The sequence below is a fragment of the Oreochromis niloticus genome, linkage group LG7 (assembly GCF_001858045.2).
Source record: "Oreochromis niloticus isolate F11D_XX linkage group LG7, O_niloticus_UMD_NMBU, whole genome shotgun sequence".
NCBI classification, from domain to species: Eukaryota; Metazoa; Chordata; class Actinopteri; order Cichliformes; family Cichlidae; genus Oreochromis; species Oreochromis niloticus.
The window spans coordinates 11,145,808-11,167,892 of NC_031972.2; the positions used below are offsets into that span (position 1 = coordinate 11,145,808).

The window sequence follows — 22,085 nt, forward strand, 5'->3', positions numbered from 1 at the left end:
GGCTTGATACCAAATCCGGGCCAGACCTGCCTGCTATGTGGGTAGATGTCAATATACATCTTATATATAAGATCAATATACATCTTATATTCTTTTCTCACTTTAAAAAAATAATTACTTTCATCAAGGTCTTTTTTTCAATGAGCAATATACTAAATGTTCTCCTTAAGAATGAAGCTCTTTAGACAAATAATTTGCTGTTAATGTAGTGTGAAGTACCATGTTAATATCCACACTGCTACACAGTAATTGGACTATTCTTTCTAACCTGCTTCCTTCAGAAGCAAAACACATTTAAGCCAAGATGATGTGGGTGCATATCTAATGTGTCTTATGAATATGTCATCCAGAGAAGGACAGATTTTGTTTTGAAGTTGTTTTGCTTGCATGTTCGCTGTGTTTTGCTGTGTTTCAGTGTGGAGTGTTTTATTTTTTGCATTGCATGTTTTGGTTGTATCCGTTAATTTGTCCCGGAGAGACTCCGCCCTTCCCTGTTCTCTAATTTGACACACCTGAGATGTGACAGCGGGGGATGATTGAAGAGAATGCTCAGAAAAGCAGTACGGGACGTTGGTGCGGTTTGGTGTAGCAGTACGTGGCACGGGCATATGACGGCTATGGGGGGGGATTAAGTGGCAGCGGGACAGCGCCCTATCTCCTATGGTGAGACCACAGTGCTGGCATGACACAGAAAAGCGGCGGGTGGAGTTGAGAGCTCTGCCTATTCGGGGTAAGTCCCGAGACATATCGTGCTGCGATAACCCGGTTCACTGGAAAGAACAGTGACTGTCGCTGCCGGGTTTTCCTTGCCCCGCTCCGATTTTACTGTATTTTAATGCTGTGGCTGACACCACTGGACTTTTAGTGTTCATGTTTTATTGTTTTTACTGTGTGTTCTCCCAGGCCAGGGCTGTTTTAATTGCTTTTAAACCTTTTTTGTACAAAAAATTATATTTTAGTAATTCAGTTTTATATTGTTCTATTCCCTGGGCTGCTCCACTGCTCTGTCTGTTTTTTTGGAGGGTTTCCCTCCTTAGAGTAACACCTGGTGACCACTTACATATCCATGCGTGCAAACTTACTTCTCTGTCCTTGAGCTTCATGGCCAGTACTAGCTGGTTTCTGTGATTGGCCAGTGCTTCTCTGTAATTGCTTTTGGTGAAAAGGGCAGAGCCGAGGTTCCCATGAGCTCGACATTCCCCTGACTGGTCACCTGTGGAAGACAAATTTTATAAGTTACCTACATTGTAGCCGTTTTTCCACACACCATAAACGACTACTTTCAAGTTTTCCATACCTAAAGTCTTGGTCACCTCCAGGTCCTGTTGCATGTAGGTCATACTCTTCTCTATATTACCTAAAGACCAGTATGCAGAACTAAGGGCAGAGTAGACAGATCCACGCAGCTTTAGTGAGCACGTGCCAATCTTCAGCCCCGCCTCCAGAACTACAGCTGAGGCTCCATGGAAACCATGTGTCAGTAGCTCCTGGCCGATGACGGAGACAACCACAAATGGGCTCTTGTCTAGCTTCATCTTCTGCAGCTGCTGGTAGGTGGGCTCAAGTGTGTCTGTGAAGGTGTGGCAGACAGACAAAAAAACACAGGTGATTTAAGAAAATTGAATTATTTATTATTTCATGTGTTACAAACATTAATATGACCATTCTTGACAAGACACTGAACCCCAATGTCGCCACTGGAGTGTGTGGCCTGAAAACTTCCTTGGTCCTGTTGCATTCGGCTGTTGGACTGTAGCATCCTGCTGATACATACAGAACACTAAACCTGCCCTGACTCTCTTTCTACACAGAAAGTAAAATAAAAGCAGAAGTCCTGGAACTTCTGTGTTTGTGCTCGTGCACACTTTCAAAGCAACACTATGCAACTTTTAAGAAGTAATATCACACTTACTCTTACAAGTAGAGACTTACATTAATAAGCAATAAAATGCACCCACACTTAGAGGCAATGCTGGTAAAGCTTCATTAGGTCTGGCATGACCCATTTTAAGCTTATGTAAACACACTTTAAAGTCTATATTGCTCTGTAAGTGCTGTGTAACTTCAGAAAAGTCGGAAGTTAAACAGCACTGAATCTTATATCCTTTTGCTGCTATGTTATAGTCTCAGAGCAAACACACAAAAATATGCATCTGCTATCTGATAACAACTACATCTACAAAATTCTGCTTCACAGATGACATTTTCATATAATTTAGGCTAAATGTATGTAGCCTCAAACAACAGTTTTCTATTAAAGACTATTCTATTTAAGGACTTAAGTGACAATCTGTTCCATGTTTTGATAAAGCCAGATTGCAGCACATCTCAGCTCTGTGTTTAACTCTGTGTGCAAGTGCGCACGTGCATGTCTCCTCCGCTATGTGAATATCACAATTCAATTCAATTCAATTCAATTTTATTTATATAGCGCCAAATCACAACAAAAGTCGCCTCAAGGCGCTTTATATTGTACAGTAGATAGCACAATAATAAATACAGAGAAAAACCCAACAATCGTATGACCCCCTATGAGCAAGCACTTTGGCGACAGTGGGAAGGAAAAACTCCCTTTTAACAGGAAGAAACCTCCGGCAGAACCAGGCTCAGGGAGGGGCGGCCATCTGCTGCGACCGGTTGGGGTGAAAGAAGGAAAACAGGATGAAAGACATGCTGTGGAAGAGAGACAGAGATTAATAACAGATATGATTCGATGCAGAGAGGTCTATTAACACATAGTGAGTGAGAAAGGTGACTGGAAGGGAAAAACTCAATGCATCATGGGAATCCCCGGCAGCCTACGTCTATTGCAGCATAACTAAGGGAGGATTCAGGGTCACCTGGTCCAGCCCTAACTATATGCTTTAGCAAAAAGGAAAGTTTTAAGTCTAATCTTGAAAGTAGAGATAGTGTCTGTCTCCCGAATCCAAACTGGAAGCTGGTTCTACAGAAGAAGATTTAAGACCTTGTATGTGAGGAGCAGAATTTTGAATTCAATTCTGGATTTAACAGGAAGCCAATGAAGGGAAGCCAAAACAGGAGAAATATGCTCTCTCTTTCTAGTCCCTGTCAGTACCCTTGCTGCAGCATTTTGGATCAGCTGAAGGCTTTTCAGCGAGTTTTTAGGACATCCTGATAATAAAGAATTACAGTAGTCCAGCCTGGAAGTAATAAATGCATGAACTAGTTTTTCAGCATCACTCTGAGACAGGATATTTCTAATTTTAGAGATGTTGCGCAAATGGAAGAAAGCAGTCTTACATATTTGTTTAATATGTGCATTGAAGGACATGTCCTGGTCAAAAATGACTCCAAGGTTCCTCACAGCATTACTGGAGGCCAAGGTAATGCCATCCAGAGTACGAATCTGCTTAGATACCATATTTCTAAGATTTTCAGGGCCGAGTACAATAACCTCAGTTTTATCTGAATTAAGAAGCAGAAAGTTAGCGGCCATCCAGGTCTTTATGTCTTTAAGACATTCCTGCAGTTTAACTAATTGGTCTGTGATACCTGGCTTCATGGATAGACAGAGCTGTGTGTCATCTGCATAGCAGTGAAAATTTATGCTATGTCTTCTAATGATGCTGCCTAAGGGAAGCATGTATAATGTAAATAGAATTGGTCCTAGCACTGAACCCTGTGGAACACCATAATTGACCTTAGTGTGTGAAGAGGACTCTCCATTTACTTGAACAAATTGGAGTCTATTAGATAGATATGATACAAACCACTGCAGCACAGTACCTGTAATACCTACAGCATGTTCTAATCGCTCTAATAGGATATTATGGTCAACAGTATCGAACGCAGCACTGAGGTCTAGCAGGACAAGAACAGAGATGAGTCCACTGTCAGAGGCCATAAGAAGATCATTTGTAACCTTCACTAAAGCTGTTTCTGTGCTGTGATGAGCTCTGAAACCTGACTGAAACGCTTCAAATAAGCCATTCCTCTGCAGATGATCTGTTAGCTGTTTGACAACTACTCTTTCAAGGATTTTTGATATGAAAGGAAGGCTGGAGATTGGCCTATAATTAGCTAAGACAGCTGGGTCTAGAGATGGCTTTTTAAGTAAAGGTTTAACTACAGCCACCTTGAAGGCCTGTGGTACATAGCCGATTATTAGAGATAGGTTGATCATATTTAAGATCGAAGAATTAATTAATGGCAGGACTTCTTTGAGCAGTTTTGTAGGAATGGGGTCTAAAAGACACGTTGATGGTTTGGAGGAATTAATTATTGAAGTTAACTCAGAAAGATCAATTGGAGAAAAATAGTCTAACTTAACATCGATGGTACTAAAAGTAGCTGTAGACGATATTACATCTGTGGGATGATTATTGGTAATTTTTTCTCTAATGATAAAAATTTTATTTGTGAAGAAGTTCATGAAGTCATTACTAGTTAACGTTAAAGGGATTGTTGGCGGAGGGCTTTCTTATAAAGCAGCAAACTATTTCTCCAGGCTAAATGATGATCCTTTAAATTTGTGACACGCCATTTCCTCTCCAGCTTACGAGTTATCTGCTTTAGGCTACGTGTTTGAGAATTATACCACGGAGTCAGGTACTTCGGATTTGAGGCCTTAGTTTTCACAGGAGCTACAGTATCCAGAGTCGTACGTAGTGAGGAGGTAAAATTATTAACAAGATAATCGACCTCTGTTGGAGTAGCGTTCAGATAGCTGCTCTGCTCTATGTTGGTACAGGGCATTGAAGATGATAACAGTGGGTGGATTATATTCTTAAACTTAGTTACAGCACTTTCAGAAAGACATCTACTTTGATAAAGTCTACTCTCCACTGCTGTGTAATCAATTATCACATGACATATCACAATGAAGCAGACACACAGAGCAGACATGAAGTAAAGCCATTGTTACTCGAAAACAAACAAAAAACAAACAAAAACAAAACAAAACAGTTCTCTTGTGTCAAAAGGCACACAAGTCATACCTGTAGCAGTTTTCATTAGCATTTTCTAGCCTTTTATTCTGCTTTATCAAACTGAAAAGTTTTGTCTATCAGGCTGATCTGAGGAGGACCTAGTAGATAGCGTTCTGTTACAACTGTCTACCCTAGAGGCCTAGAAAGACAGAGGAGCCTCCTACTCTTTCATGCTGATAACAATGCAGCTCCCTAGTGTGTGTGTACTACACACTATACTGACGTTCTCTATGGTCCAACATGTTATACTACTGCTTACTCAAGCATTGCAACTCAATTTTACTTGGAGGCTTGCTTTGAAGATTATTAGAGATCAAGTTTTGAAGGGTGCTGCCCTTGAGTGGGAGAACAACCTCCTGCAGTGCAAAAGACCTGCGGGAGAGCTTTGCTGTAGTCCAGGCTCGACTCAGTTATGATATACTGTTTGCTGCTGCCACTGATCCAAACATACTGTCATCATTTTCAAAATGTGCATTTTTTGTTTTCCATCTACTCTATTCTTCTGGCAGTGCTACTGCTTAAACTTTGAAACAATGTCTTTTGTTTTATGTTGTAAATTCCTAATTTGAAACATGTCCATTATCAATAGCCTTGTGCTTAACCCCACTGGATACACAAGTTGGAACTCAAAGGGAAATAAGATGACACGAGGTTGGCTGGTGCAAGAACACATGCAAATGCCCAGCTCTTATTCAGATACAGCTGAAGGGCAAAACAACATAATCCAGTGCCAATTCTAGCCTGCAAACCATTCTTGATTGTTTGTACTTTTCCTTCATCTTTGTGTGCTGTTGAGACCTACACATAAAAGTGCACTGTGAACTGTGGGGCGGTTAGATCAATGACACACGAGAATCTACCTTGTAAATATTTCATCATGAACCCTGCGAGAAGCAAATTCATGTGGATAAAGATAATGATAAAACTAACCTAGATCCTTCAGTGTCCACAGCTCTTTAATTTAAGGATGTTTGTGAACTTCCTAAATTTGGAAGTGGACATAATCAGGAATTAATCAGAACACATAATGAGTTTTCTGTGCTTCACAAGTGTGTACACCCACTGAAATCTTTTAAATGTCAGTCATTACTTCTAGAAATTAGTATTTGCCCTTAAAATCAGCATTCCACCTCTGTGGCCTGCTTCAGCCGCTGGCAATGCGCTGTCTGCATTTAAAGAAGCTGCAGTTTACGATCTGTCTAAAATGTAACCTCGGCGCTGAAGTGTACCTTTGACTTCATCAAAAACCCACAAAATTCAACACCAATAGAGATGGAATGTAACAAAGTACATATACATTATAATTCTGCTCTACTACATTTCTCAGGGGCTAATGTGCTCATTTATCCCACAGCTCTAGTTATGTATCAGATTACATTTTTTCATAACCATCTTGCTCAGTGAAAAGCATGTATCTACAGTTTGGGGTTTAAACATAAAGATGATGCATCCCTTTATGGCAGAGAATTCTTTTTCTATTTTACTGGCTTTAATTTGAAGAAAAAAAAAAAATTCTCCCCTATAGCCTTTTTCAATTGCGGTTTGGTCCATATAAAGCCATCAAGTCATAAAGCCACCAAGTTTCCTATTTATGACATTCTGTGTTACTGCATTTTGCCTGCTACAAGCCTGTTTAAACACGACTCTGTTGTTTATTTGTATGCATGCTGGACATGTGGAGATCTATAGTGCAACTACAACTGGACTGGTCCAAATTTTTTTGTGGGCTGACACAGCGGTACAGTGGGTAGCAATGCTCGTTCACAGGAAGAAGGTCCTAGTTGGCTGGGGTCTGTCTGTGTAGACTTTGCATGTTTTTTGCCATAGTCCAAAAACATGTTGGCTAAGTCAGCTGGGGCTACAGCTTCCAAACAGTAAGGATAATGGATGGATATTTGGACAGATGGTTGGTTTTCCTACTTTTGCCTTGGCACAGATTTTATACCAGATGCTCTTCCTGACACAATCCTCCCATTTTGTCTGGGCATTAGGAGTACTCTACCTTACAATCACTGTAATCACATTACATTTTTCCATAGTGCATTATTGTACTAAATTCAATAATCACTTTACAGTAACAATTATGTAATTCTTTGTGTTACAAAGATTTTGCCTAACAAAGCTATATTTCTTGAGGGTTCAAGAACTAAAGGAAAGTTCAGCTTCAACAATCAAATCATGTTTATTCAAATACACCAGTGCTGCTGCCTGTCAATCAAATTATGTTATGACATATAAAAAAAAATGTATCTAGCAGTTGGTCACTTCAGAGAATCATTACCCTGTTATGCTGTTGTTGTATGAACAAATTTATAAAAGGCAGCTAGATCGGCTAAACCTTACTCCTTTAATCTGTTAGGTTGTGTTGGGCTCTAGCCTAAACATAAGGCACACCCACAGTCAAGAGCTGAAACAACATGTGAATCCTGCCTATGTCTCAGAGAAATCATACCATGTCCTATATACCTACTCATTTTTTACCTTCCTTAACTCAGATGGCTTCAATAATGTCATGTTGACAGCATTAACACTGTAACTTGCTTCTGAGAGTCCTTGTGTATAACACATCCACTCACTCGCTGTACCTGAATGTAAATAAATATGACTGTGGGAGACACCAGAGGACAACAGTCTTTATACTTGGCAGTAGATGTGACACCTGTCACCTCATTGTCAAGGAGATTCATCTGGCAGTGGACAAAGGTTTTCTTAAGATAGAAGCAGGAATGGATGAGAGTCATTCCTTTACTTCGACAAGTGGATGCTGGCGATGACAACCTTTTATCTCGACGTTTCTCTTTCCGTTCTATCTAAGATGCTTGTTTTATGCATTTTCTGAATCTCTCTTTTCTCTATGTATCTCTCTTCTCTCGTATCAAACATGCATTCTTTTCTTTGTGCGGCCTGAATCATCAGAGGGATCTTTTTATTTTTTCACATCCCAGTCCCAGAGGAGGGCTACTGAATAAAAGAATAAAAGAAAAGTAATAACTTGGCAGTTTCCCCAGTGCACACATCTAACTTTCCTTGCGTACAAGTTTTCCAGCACAAAATTGTAGTTTTTTGCTTATGATGTTCTTTTGTTTGTCTCTCCCCTTGTAAATGTGAATCATGTTGTTTCAGACATGTTGATACAGTAAGAGAAAGGCAGAATGAAGTCCGGTGTTAGACATGCCTACCTCTTAGAGGCGATTTCATGGAAGCCTCCACCATACCAACAAGCAGCTGGAGACTCTTGGGGTCTTGGGCGAGGCCAGAAGCAAACGCTGCCAGGGCATCGGCATGACGACCCAAGTACTGTAGGGCAACACCCTGACGAAAGTAAGCCTGAAAAAACCAAAAAAAACCAAAACACAATTATAATTTTTTAAAATGTTTTACATTCCGTATTTTGAAACACTTGTTTATTCCTCTTCTGAGGTTTGTTGAAGTACTGCAAAAATACATAACTGCAGTTTTATGCAAAAGAGCAATAAAGCTACACGTATACATAAAAGGGAGGAAGCCAAAAGGAGCCAAATTCAGTCTGGCATAGCTGTGATTAATTTAGCAAAATGGTAAATGGACGGGTACTTATATAGCACCTTACTATTCACTTTCAGCACTTTATATTACAGGTCTTATTCACCAAAGCAGACACACATTGATACTGCGCTTTTTTTTCTTCTTCTATGCCTAAGTGCTTCTTATCTAACATTTACACACACACACGCACTCCGGTGTATCCAAAAATATGGTGACACATGGAGTGGAGGAGCTGGGGATCAATCCACTAACCTTACACCATGTTTAATATAAACATTCACCATATTAACACTACATAACAGAAATTTCACTTTAAATGGTCTGTTTGGTTCTTTGTTCACAAAATGAAAAGTTAAGTAAAAAAAAATTTAATATCCTTATTTATCATATTTATCTCTAAATTTGGATTGTTGCTTTGAAGTCTGACTGTTGAACAAAGACATTGTAAATATTACAAGTTTTGTTTCTTCATTTATGTTGTTAACACTTGGGGATTAGACTGTACTGGTAGCTCCACTGTTAGGTAATAGCCTCCTGTTCAGCAAGCCAGAAGTCTTTCCATTTTATATTTTTACATGACTGTATTTAAGAAGGCTCTAAAACAGATCCAACAGTTTAAACATTTACAGAACTCATTCTGAATAAGGAGAACAGTTACACTTGATAGTTAACAAAGTTTGGCACAGCTGTTTTTGTTCTGTGGTTCCAGCAGCTGCATTAGAATTGTTTAAAAGCACACAGAAAACTGTGCTCTTCTCTAAAACATTTTTACTTTAGTCTAACCTACTTGCTTGTCCACACACTACTGTACTATTTGATTTATTTTCACATATGTGTTAGCCATGCATCTATTATTCTTTGTTTTTAATGTGGGGTATCCTAAATGTTCCCAAATGAAACCTGTTCAATTTATAGATTTTTTTATTTGCTTTGATATTTGGTCATCAAACACAGCAGGACATCATTATTCAGCGTCTGAAACCCTCAGGTACATTAGCTGTAGTAAAAACAACCTTTGGATTAAAAGTAGCTTTTTAAGATCAGCGACAGCTGAGAAGTGCTCAGTGATTTTCACATAACCTTAAATAATGAAAAGGTCGAGCACCGATGTGGAATTTACACATCGGTTACACACTCTTTCCATATAACACACAGCAACATGCATTTCATTAGGACCCCTTGTGCATTTCACAGCTGGATTAGAGACAATGCATCATGTCATCAGATTCATGAGGACAACTCAAGAGACGGCACGTGCAACACAAACATATCATCTTCTTCTCTCACTGCTGACCACACTGTAACCTAATTGTCTTGTCCCCTTCTCTCTTTGCCTTCATTCCTCCTCTTTTTACTTCTCATTTATCATCCAGCCCTCCCTCCCCCCATTTAAGCACAAGCTCTCTTGACAGTGAGTGAATGAAGACAAAGAGGAGAGGAATTAGATTACATGCTAGCTGCTGTCCCGCCTGCCACTTTCTACAGCCATGCTGTCTTTGTCCCATCCTCATCTTCAGACAGCTTCATTGAAACAAATGGAGTCTAAGGTCAAGTCTAATCAAATGTATTAAGCCTTTAGTGGTCTGTGAGTTGGTGTTGGTGCAGAATGTGAACAGGCCACAGTGTCATTTCACTGATGATTAACACGAAAGCGGTTTAAATGGTTGGTAATTACAGCTGAGGCCATATGCCTTAACACACTCATTATGAAAATGCCTCAGTCAGTCACAGCAGGCTAATATTATAATATTCTCTATTTGTGGAGCACTTTTCAAAAAATCAGAGTCAAAAGTTAAAATTGCTATAAAATATGAAATACTTAAGCTGTCCAAAGTGAGTTTTAAGAAGCTGGTTTAAGGGTTTAATGTTGTGGATCGTTGATCTATCTGAATTCGTATTACCGGCAAAATCCTGTTTGTTCTCGAGTCTCCATCCGCTAGTGTTCCTAACCTGATCTCTGTACAAAGATTTCCTGGACCTGTCCCTGAACCTGTTTGGAGTGTCTGTTTGTCGGAGTGGCATAGAGTATGGAAAAGTGTGAGTGGCAGAAGAGGAGTGAGCGTGTGAGCAAGAAGAGGAGAACAGAGACTGTGTGGATTCCCCACTTTCCCCCCTGGAGCCCTGTGCCCCCTTTCCCTGCACCTGTAAATATACTGCACCATGGAGTTAATCCCCTTCCCCACCTACCCATCCCTGGACCCTTTGCCCCTTCACCTTGTATATATTCTGCACATTGCTTTTTGTAAATAAACTGTTGAACTCTTTCTCAGTGAAGCTTGAGTCTGCACGTGAATCCATTCCGTCTGCCTTGACAGTTTTCCAACAGTCTTGAAGGTGTTCCCAGAGATGCTGAGCACTTGTTGGCCCTTTTGCCTTCACTCTGTGGTACATCTCATCCCAGACCATCTCAACTGGGTTTAGGTCAAGTGACTATGGAGGCCAGGCCATCTGGTGCAGCCCTCCATCACTCTCCTTTTTGGTCAAATAGCCCTTATACACTCTGGAGGTCCTGTTGAAAAATAAATGATGGTCCAACTAAACACAAACTGGATGGGATGGCATGTCACTGCAGGATGCTGTGGTAGCCATGCTGGTTCAGTGTGCCTTCAGTTTTGAATAAATCCCCAACAGTGTCACCAGCAAAGCACCCCCACACCTCCTCCTCCATTCACCTTTTCTGTGTTGCACAAATACATGGCAGGGGGAACCAAAGATCTCAAATTTGGACTCATCAGACCACAGTTTTCCACTGGTCTAATCCCCATTCCTTATGTTTCTTGGCCCAAACAAATCTCTTCTGCTTGTTGCTTTTCCTTAGTAGTGGTTTCTTAGCAGCTATTTGACCATAAAGGCTGATTTTCACAGTCTCCTCTAAACAGTTGATGTAGAGATCTGTCTGCTACTGGAACGCTGTGTGGCATTTATCTGGGCTCTAATCTGAGATGCTGTCAACTTGCAATTTCTGAAGCTGGTGACTCAGATGAATTTATCCTCAGCAGCAGACTTGACTGTTGGTCTTCCTTCCCTGGGTCAGTCCTCATGTGAGCCAGTTTAGCCGTACAGTAGATGGTTTTTGTGACTGCCCTTGGTGTTAGCAAATTTCCGAATTGAGCGACCTTCAGTTCTGAAAGTAATGATGGACTGTCGTTTCTCTTTATTTAGAATTTATATTATGGTGAGAACCAATCAGCTAACAGTTGTCAAATAGGGCTGTGAGCTGTGTACCAACCTGAATTCTGCACAACACAACTGATGGTCCCAACCATATTAAGAAAACAAGAAATTCCACAAATAAACTCTGACAAGGCACACCTGTGAAGTGAAAACCATTTCAGGTGACTACATCATGAAGCTCCTTGAGAGAAGACCAAGGGTTTGCAGCGCTGTCAACAAAGCAAAGTGTAGCTATTTTCAGGAATCTAAAATATAAGACATATCTAGAGTTATTTATCATTTTTTCTTTGCTACATAATTCCACATATCTTGTGTCATATATTTGATGTCTTCAGTATGTATCTGCAATGCAGAAAGTAGTAAAACTAAAGAAAATCCATTAAATGAGAAGGTGTGTCCAAACTTTTGGCTGGTAGTGTATATTTTAAAAATACATTTAGAAATTATAAGAACTTTTTCATAAGGAATATCATAAATGTACTCCAAAATGATTGTCAAATAATTGGTATATACAGTGGCTTGCAAAAGTATTCGGCCCCCTTGAACTTTTCCACATTTTGTCACATTACAGCCATAAACATGAATCAATTTTATTGGAATTCCACGTGAAAGACCAATACAAAGTGGTGTACACGTGAGAAGTGGAACGAAAATCATACATGATTCAAATTTTTTTTTACAAATAAATAACTGAAAAGTGGGATGTGCGTAATTATTCAGCCACCTGAGTCAATACTTTGTAGAACCACCTTTTGCTGCAATTACAGCTGCCAGTCTTTTAGGGTATGTCTCTACCAGCTTTGCACATCTAGAGACTGAAATTCTTGCCAATTCTTCTTTGCAAAACAGCTCCACAACTGCCCTGTGTCGGCCTCAGAGGTTGTCTAAGAGAATATCGGGAGCAACAACACCATGAAGTCCAAAGAACACACCAGACAGGTCAGGGATAAATTTATTGAGAAATTTAAAGCAGGCTTAGGCTACAAAAAGATTTCCCAAGCCTTGAACATCCCACGGAGCACTGTTCAAGCCATCATTCAGAAATGGAAGGAGCATGGCACAACTGTAAACCTACCAAGACAAGGCCGTCCACCTAAACTCACAGGCCGAACAAGGAGAGCGCTGATCAGAAATGCAGCCAAGAGGCCCATGGTGACTCTGGACGAGCTGCAGAGATCTACAGCTCAGGTGGGGGAATCTGTCCATAGGACAACTATTAGTGATGCACTGCACAAAGTTGGCCTTTATGGAAGAGTGGCAAGAAGAAAGCCATTGTTAAGTCAAGTCAAGTCAAGTCAAGTTGGCTTTATTGTCACTTCAACCATATACAGTTTGTACACAGTGAAGCTAAACAACGTTCCTCCAGGACCAAGGTGCTACATGCAACATAAATTTACAACATAAATTAACAGAAAAACACTAAACTAGCTAACTAGAGACAGGACAGACTGACCTAACATAAATTACAACATAAATTAACAAAAAACAAAAACAAAAACTAACTATCTAACTAAAACTAACTAACTAGGTAGGTAGTGCAAAGGTAACAGTAAACATACTTGGTATGTAGGTAGTGTTGGACAGTAAACATAATAATATTGTGCAAAAAGAGCATTTACAGGTTGATGCTTTGAGGTAGTTGAGTTGAGCTGAGTGATAGAGTGTGTGTGTGTGTGTGTGTGTGTGTGTGTGTGTGTGTGTTTATCAGTCCAGTCCCTTTCTGTTGAGGAGACGGATGGCTTGTGGAAAAAAGCTGTTGCACAGTCTGGATGTGTGTGCCCGAATGCTTCGGTACCTTTTTCCAGATGGCAGGAGTGTGAAGAGTGTGTGAGAGGGGTGTGTCCAATCAGCCACAATGCTGGTGGCTTTGCGAATGCATTGTGGCTGACAGAAAACCATAAGAAGTCCCATTTGCAGTTTGCCACAAGCCATGTGGGGGACACAGCAAACATGTGGAAGAAGGTGCTCTGGTCAGATGAGACCAAAATGGAACTTTTTGGCCAAAATGCAAAACGCTATGTGTGGCTGAAAACTAACACTGCACATCACTCAGAACACACCATCCCCACTGTCAAATATGGTGGTGGCAGCATCATGCTCTGGGGGTGCTTCTCTTCAGCAGGGACAGGGAAGCTGGTCAGAGTTGATGAGAAGATGGATGGAGCCAAATACAGGGCAATCTTGGAAGAAAACCTCTTGGAGTCTGCAAAAGACTTGAGACTGGGGTGGAGGTTCACCTTCCAGCAGGACAACGACCCTAAACATAAAGCCAGGGCAACAATGGAATGGTTTAAAACAAAACATATCCATGTGTTAGAATGGCCCAGTCAAAGTACAGATCTAAATCCAATTGAGAATCTGTGGCAAGATCTGAAAACTACTGTTCACAAACGCTGTCCATCTAATCTGACTGAGCTGGAGCTGTTTTGCAAATAAGAATGGGCAAGAATTTCAGTCTCTAGATGTGCAAAGCTGGTAGAGACATACCCTAAAAGACTGGCAGCTGTAATTGCAGCAAAAGGTGGTTCTACAAAGTATTGACTCAGGGCGCTGAATAATTACGCACACCCCACTTTGCAGTTATTTATTTGTAAAAAATGTTTGGAATCATGTATGATTTTCGTTCCACTTCTCACGTGTACACCACTTTGTATTGGTCTTTCACGTGGAATTCCAATAAAATTGATTCATGTTTGTGGCTGTAATGTGACAAAATGTGGAAAAGTTCAAGGGGGCCGAATACTTTTGCAAGCCACTGTAAATACTGAATGAATGCTTTAAAGTGGCAGGATTAATTCCAACATCTCTAAGTCATGACTGATGACAACCACAACTTAAACCATAACACCAGGCAATCAACATCTGTTGATTAAATTAACAAATTTCCTGGTTCTCTTGGTTCTCAGTGATAATAAACTATGTGTGTGTGGGTCATGGACTAGACTGGGAAAAAACTTAAAATTTCCATTTGATAATTGTATCTATTGTAAAGTAGTATCTACTACCAGCAATGATGCCAAGTGTCCATGCTGGCGATAGAGATATAGCAACCCGCCCTATGACCCTCATCCAGGCTGGAGAGGATAGAAGAGGAGCTAGACTGGGATGTAGCGCTGGGGTGACATATGGACACCCCACCTGTCTGCCTACCTCTACTAAGCACTGCCCCTTAAAACTATTGCCTTCACACTGATCTGGCTAGTGTATGGAGGATGCAGTGTTTCTCATTTAGGCATTCATGTTCTATTCTGGACCTTCTAGGGGGAAAATCCAGTTAAAAAGGATAATTATATCAGCATGAGTAGACAAGCAGCATAATGGGTAAGGTTGAGTAGCATGTGTGTGTATGTGAGTGAGAGAGTGAGGGAGAGAGGTTAAATGTATATAGGTGTGTGTGTGTGTGTGTGTGTGTGTGTGTGTGTGTGTGTGTGTGTGTGTGTGTGTGTGTGTAAGAACTTTCTACCCCTATCAGTGGCGTAACTATGCCAGATCCAGACAGAAAATGACAGCAGGAAGAGTCTGCCTCCACCACCACCTCCAGCCTCCTGCTCACACACATCCTGCCTATTAGCTCAGTCTGGCTACGCTGCCCACTAAGCACATGCAGGGGGTGCAGACAGCCTTAGAGAGACACACACACAACACCAACACCTCGCGAACACAGAAACACACTCTTGGTATCGTTTATTCATTCTTTCTCTCAGCGGTGTTCTGGAACATCTCTGAAAAATCCTCTCAGATTACAGAGTCTCTTCCCAAGCTGCTGCAGTTATTTCTGGTTTGCAGGTATTTCACACTGATTCCCAGTTGAGCACTTAGACGGGCCCTTCAACATTAGCTGACAGGTGAGCTCACATGTTTTCTTTGTTCATACTAATGTAGAACGCAATCAGTGTTTATGTTATTAATTTAAATGTTTTTATAATACCAAATGATAACCTACAAACATTTAAGTGAATCTACAGGTCCCCTTTCTGTAAGTTTTTAGTGATTTTCAGCATAGAGATAAACTGTTTTTTCATTGATTTACTGTGTGGTTCAATCTTGCTGCTGTAATAGAAAAAAAAAGGAAATTCTGTACACAGACAGAATCAGTGAACACAGTGGGGCATTTAGTAGCTAAAAAGATATTTCTTTAGAGAGTAGATGGGGACAACCAAAAGTGCTAAAAGAGACTCAGGACTGAACTTTGACCAGTGACCAGAAAAGCAGTCCTAAATGAATGCTTGTGTTCCTCCCATAGACCTTATAAAAAGATGGACATAGCCACCATAACATCACTCACTGGATTTAAACTCTGCATTTTGAAGCCTCAATGTTATATTGAAGCCAGAAGTGACATATCTGGACACAAGTACAGAAACCTGGCCCCAGTTGTTTAAAAGGTGTAATTCAGATGAAAAAGATCTGGTTTTTGTAATCCTTTTTTTCCTTTCATGAATCATGTAATCCAGCTCCATAATCTAACTTTGTTCTGGTTATTCAAAAAAGAACTGGACAGGATCACTCTGATCTAGTTACAGACTTTTAATGATTGCCGAATCTCAAAAGTTTAACTGAGGCGCAGGGGCTGCCAAAATTCAGAAAAAATAAAAGATTCTTAATAATTATAATAAGTTTGATATTAACAGTCATATTTCATTAGCAATAAATATGTAATTTTATCAATTTTTACCATACCTACTCTATCATGATACAAATACAGTAATTCAAGTTGAAAATCTTGAAACTTTGTTCAGATATTAAGGAGAACAACAGGTAGCACAGCAAGCATGGAGTCATACTAGGTGTTTTTATTTCAAAGACCACTGAAAACAAATTTCTTCTTAAAATTTGGTCCATGGCTATTCTACTGTATTCTATTGCGCTGACAACCAATAAACATGAACATTTACAGAAACATCATCTTGCCAGTGTCCAAATTAAACTTTCAAAGAAGAAATACATTTCAAAATTTCAAAGAAGAGAAAATGGAACTAAATTTGACTGTATCATGGTAGATGAATAAAAATTGACAAATTTGTTGGGAACTATTTTACAGTAACAAAATTACTTTATATCGTACTTTAAATGTTTAAAAGGTAGCCTGTTGAAAGACAAATGAATTTGATATGGCTGTCATATATTATACCTGTGAAAACAAAGAGAGATCCCCAGTGTTTTACTGAACTTGTTATTTACTAAAATAACAGCAAGTCAGTAAAGACCTGTTAACAGATGCCTTTAAAATTACAATTACTGTTTACCTAAAACTAGTGCTGTACTGTACTGCATCAAATAAAAACTGCACTACCACAAAAGCCACAAGTAAAGAAAAAGTTGGCTGGTTGAAATTTTGTTTGCACCAGAGAACTAGATTATTTGGGGTTTTTATATTTAGTATTTAGAGCAGATTGTTTTTCTGTGGTTTCTTGTTTGTTGATTCATTTTGTCGTTACTGTTTAAAATAAATAAGATGTGATAGTGATACTCATATTCTTGCAGAGTACTTCAGTTAGTAAAAGTCTAAATGTTTGAGGTGTTGCTGTGACTTGGGACTTAATATTGCTTTAAGAAGGTGAGCTATTTTTTCCCTTCTTTACTTTCATTGCTTTTTAAAAAGTCTTATCCAAGTTTCTGAAAGACCTGTGAAGTACACAACTAAAATCAAACAAAAGTGGAGATATTGGTGATATATTTTTTTCTTTATTTCTCTGAAATTTCACAAATACAGTGAAAATCAATGGGGCTTAGTTTGTAATGGAAGTTTTAAAAAATGATATTAGACCAACTTTACACTTTGATTTACACTTAAATCCCTTTTCAAGATAAGTAAAGATATTCATTAATTAATAATTAAAAAGAAAAATAAAGCAGTTAAAAATAAAGATAAAGACTCACTAAATATGTGAAATTTGCAATGGACTCTTATAGTGCTAATCTTGTCTTACTCACACACAAAATCCTACACCTACATTTACCTACTACATACACAAATGCTTTGTTCCATCCATTTTAAACAACAACCAATGACCAAGTTAGAATCACCAACTGACCAAACATGTGTTTTTGTAATATATTTATCTGTCCGGCAACTGCTGAGACATTTTGTCTGAAGCAAAGTGTCGAACCAGCAAAAAATGATAGTCGATCGAATCAAAGAAACAAAGAAAATGAAGGTGAGAGATGGTGAGTGAGAGAGGTGTCGTGTGTCAGAGCACAGGATGCTCACCGGATGAACAGCTGCTTCAATTACTGCTTGTAACTCACATTAATCGAGAACAGATGGCAGCACAAGTGGCGGGAGAGAGAGAGAGAAGACTGTGAGCAAGAGCAAGAGAGAATCCCATAAACGAGACATGATAGAGATTGATGTCTTTGGAAATCACAAAATCTCCCTCCAAACACACAACAAGACCTTCATTCTCATTTTATCTCGTGCCAACTTGGAGTAAAAAAGTCTTTTTTACCACCTTCTTGCTGACTGAACTGATTTATGTTTTAGAAGCTATAGAACGGCGGGGATCAAAAAGGGGGTAGGGGATAATAGCCAGTAAACTTTTAAAATATAGCCAACAAAAAAATATTAGTATGTTCAAAATGAAGTATCATAATTAGTTAGTGACATAACTTTGAGTCTTGATCAGCTGAGTGAAAGATGCTATATTATAAACATAACTTAAGTTACAACAAGAACAACATCCGACCTGAGGGAAATTATTCTCTTTGTTGGAAGTTGCTGATGTCACCTGGCCATTATTAAACAACAGCAGCTTCATTTTGCTAAGCCAATACCCCACTTATCCCACAGTGGGTGATAAAATGACATGCTGTGTGAGTTGTGAGCTGTGTGCTGTAAGACCTACAGAGTGAGATCATTATTTAAGAGTGTGAGAGGTTCAGAGGGAGTCATTAAAAACAGCAATCTGTATTGTAAGGATGTCTCTTTGCAGGGTTTAATGCACCTTATTACCAGGTTGAAGTATGATTAAACCCTGTGAATCCAAACTAGCAGATTTCAACAGCAGTGTACAGTTACTCACAGGCTCGGAATTAGCAGCCCTCCCATCTTGCACGGCAGTGTGATTCAAACAGCTTCTCCTAAAAACACTAGTCAGCCTGTAAAGTATTATGGTGGATGAAAATGGTGCTGAGTATGCATCTTCACAGAAAACTGGAAACATATAATCCAGTATGGATAAGAAACAAAGAGACTGAAGCTGTTTGACAAAAACCTCATTTGAATCTTTAAATCTGACTTTGTAAGTAGGAAAAGCACAAACATTGGGTGGTAAAGATTAGGAGGTAACTGATCCTGCCTGTCCACAAACAGACAGACATCTTCAGTGGCAGAAATAAAAGTACAATGCCATAGGAAAATAAAACTTTTTTCTTTTTGTTGTAACTGACTCTTTCTTGCTGCATTTAGTGAATACAATAGAACCATACCACTAAATACAAATTCATATTAATTACCGTAGATGCATGTTTTAGTATTTAATGTACTGGTCCTGACTGAAACAACAAAGGTAATGTTGTGAGTCATTCTGCTGTTGTTAAACAACTGTGTAGCATCATACTGCAGAATTTGTTTGCGTTGGATGTAGCCATGATATATAAAGAAAGATACAGTAGGCCTCAAAGTAGAAAAAAAAAGATTAAAACCCCAATTATCTTATCTTCTTTCTGATCATAACTTACTAAATGAACATTATTTGGGTTATAACATAAAACTAGTGAGACCAAAGAACGGTTGTTTTTACATAGACTTCTATGCAATTTGAGTTTGTTAACAAAATAAAAAAAAAAAAAGGATTCACCTACTGCCAGTCATTAGAAAGGCAGATCAAAAGCACTTCTGCATTGGGTCAAGCGACTCCAGTGGTGAAAATTAAAGTCGATGTGCAACTGCCACAAACAGAAGATCTTCAAATCAGCACTTGAGGCTGGCTCCAAATGTGAGCTAGTCCCTATACACTCTCAAAATGCCTATGAATTACACACACACAGACACACACAGACACACACACACACACACACACACACACACACACACACAATTGTTTCCTGGTTAATCTGCATGAATATTAATCACTGTTTCACTGGGACACTAGCTAAGATGCAATAATTGAGTTAGAGTGGCCATAACTACCATTTCCACTGGGACCAATAAAGATGTTACACAACCAGCTGTGGGGCTCTTCCACACAGGCCAGCAGAGGCAGTCTAATGGCTTTACAAGTCTGTGCAGTAGAGTGTTTGAGTCAAAACAAAAGCTAACCCCCCCCAAAAAACCCAACCACCAAAAAACCAAAACATTTTTGAGATGGAGATGCAGATCCAGAGACTTAAAAAATTGAAAAAAGGATTTTAAAAGCTCAAATGTCAAGGTCCAGGATGATTTCATCTCTCTTTTGTGCATGTGTTCCTGAGTTTGCACTGATGTTAACATGTCTGAGTGCACGTAACACATGCAGGGTCAACACAGACACCTCTGACATCATATGTTGAGGGACCACAGAATTTATCTGGAGTCTGATGTAACCAGTCCAAGGGTAGCCACAGGTCATTAACTATGTTTGGCATGGAAAAGACACAACTGGGCTGCAACGTAGAGTTATTAGTAGACACAGAAGTGTCATTAGTGTTTCCTGGTTCATTTCACTCATTATACACACCAGTGAATCAAAACACTATGACCAGTCACACATGAAGACAACAAAAATGACACTGTAACAATGGAAACTGAAAAGCTAAGCGACATTATTAGACCATAAAGAGTTAGTTTTCATATTGAGTGTGTTAGTTACAGGAGAAAAGACCTGATCAACTTGATGAGGGTCAGATTGTATTCTCTAAAACAGTAAGGCTTATCTGGTGTTCCAAGTCAACCAAGTGACAGTGGCCCAATTGAAACTATGAGCCAGCAACAAGTCTGATCCAGACTTAAAGAAACTATATTTCAACTTGTTTATACTATAAATGTCTGCTCCCACTAAAACATGCTGTTAAAAGAAAATATTGTCACAGTTTCAAAAATCCTAACTGTTTAAGACATATCAGAGCATATGATACCACGGCTATGAATGCATAGATTTGATGAAGACAGACCAACACAACATATTACACAGGACACATTTCTTTAAAATAATTGACTTGAAACACACTGCTTCATAATTACCATTTATCAATATAAACCTATAGGCTACAGTCCCACACACCAACACAAATTCCTATCCTAAAGGGGACACATATCGCTAACATATTGCTAGTGTTGTCATTTGGTGCCAGCTATTTGGGGAATACACATTGGTGGACAGCTGAATACTTATGCTGATATTGAGGTGGCTATCATTGTCTTTTATCCTGTCTTCCTTCTCCCCAACCAGTCACAGCAGATGGCCGCCCCTCCCTAAGCCTGGTTCTGCTGGAGGTTTCTTCCTGTTAAAAGGGAGTTTTTCCTTCCCACTGTCGCCAAAGTGCTTGCTCATAAGGGGTCATATGATTGTTGGGTTTTTCTCTGTATGTATTATTGTAGGGTCTACCTTACAATATAAAGTGCCTTGAGGTGATTGGTCTTGTCATTAGGCACTGTATAAATTAAACTGAATGAACAGAAGAGAATATTGCTGCAAATACTTGCGCCCTAAGCACTAGGATATGAATTTGTGGCAACATCATTCATCCCCAATTTCATTCATACATATCTAAATGTGGGAAGTCACACTGCATTTTAGTTTGGCGTCTTGAGCATCCATTATCATTTATAATTTCTCCTTCTAGGTTGAAGCTGTCAATTTAGGACTTTTTTTTTGCCCTACAAACATGTTTGTATTTTATTGTGTGTATTATGTTATAGTAAATATTTTATAACATTCATTTTTGTAAGTGCTATACATATAATGTTTATATTATCAGAAGTAGCAACTATGAGAACTCCCAGACATAAAAAAGTAAAATACATCAAATATTATCAGATCATGTAGCTTTTATTACATATTTTGGAAAACAAACACATATTTTAGTCAAGACTGTGGGATCAAAATACATTCAGTTAAGTGGGCTGCTGATGACATGTGGTTGCTTAAATCTAAATCAACACATAAGGAATTAACAGAAGACGCCATTTTTCAATCTGCCTTTGAAATGTGATGTCTGGAGGTCAATATAAAGGAGCAGCTGACACATTTTTCTGTTTTTATCTCCTCCTGAAGAGCTCAGGACCTCTCTTCACTGCAGCTGTTCAAACACCTGATCCCCACTTTAAATTTTCACTCCACACTAGCTTCTAGTAACACAAGCTCCATCTTCAACACCACTGCATGTCATCATGGCAAAAGTCTGCGAGGATAACCTGAGTGGGATGTCAACTCAGACATTTAACCTTGCTGTACAGAATGAGTTACTCTGAACTGAGCTCTCTGAATTAAAGAAAGCATTTTCTCTGTCACACACAAG

The 22,085-nt window shown here is 39.3% G+C and overlaps 1 protein-coding gene across 5 annotated transcripts in view; it reads right to left on the bottom strand.

The window, feature by feature from the left end:
• Nucleotides 1–22,085, bottom strand: part of ttc28 (tetratricopeptide repeat domain 28) — a 145,928-nt gene that overhangs the window by 66,123 nt on the left and 57,720 nt on the right. For all 5 annotated transcript variants that reach the window (XM_025909040.1, XM_025909043.1, XM_025909041.1 and 2 more), the window contains 3 exons: nucleotides 8,129–8,276; nucleotides 1,298–1,570; nucleotides 1,083–1,213 (listed from right to left, as the gene is read on the bottom strand). In XM_025909040.1, coding sequence (XP_025764825.1) covers nucleotides 1,083–1,213; nucleotides 1,298–1,570; nucleotides 8,129–8,276 — 552 coding nt within the window. The remainder of the gene's footprint in view (nucleotides 1–1,082; nucleotides 1,214–1,297; nucleotides 1,571–8,128; nucleotides 8,277–22,085) is intronic.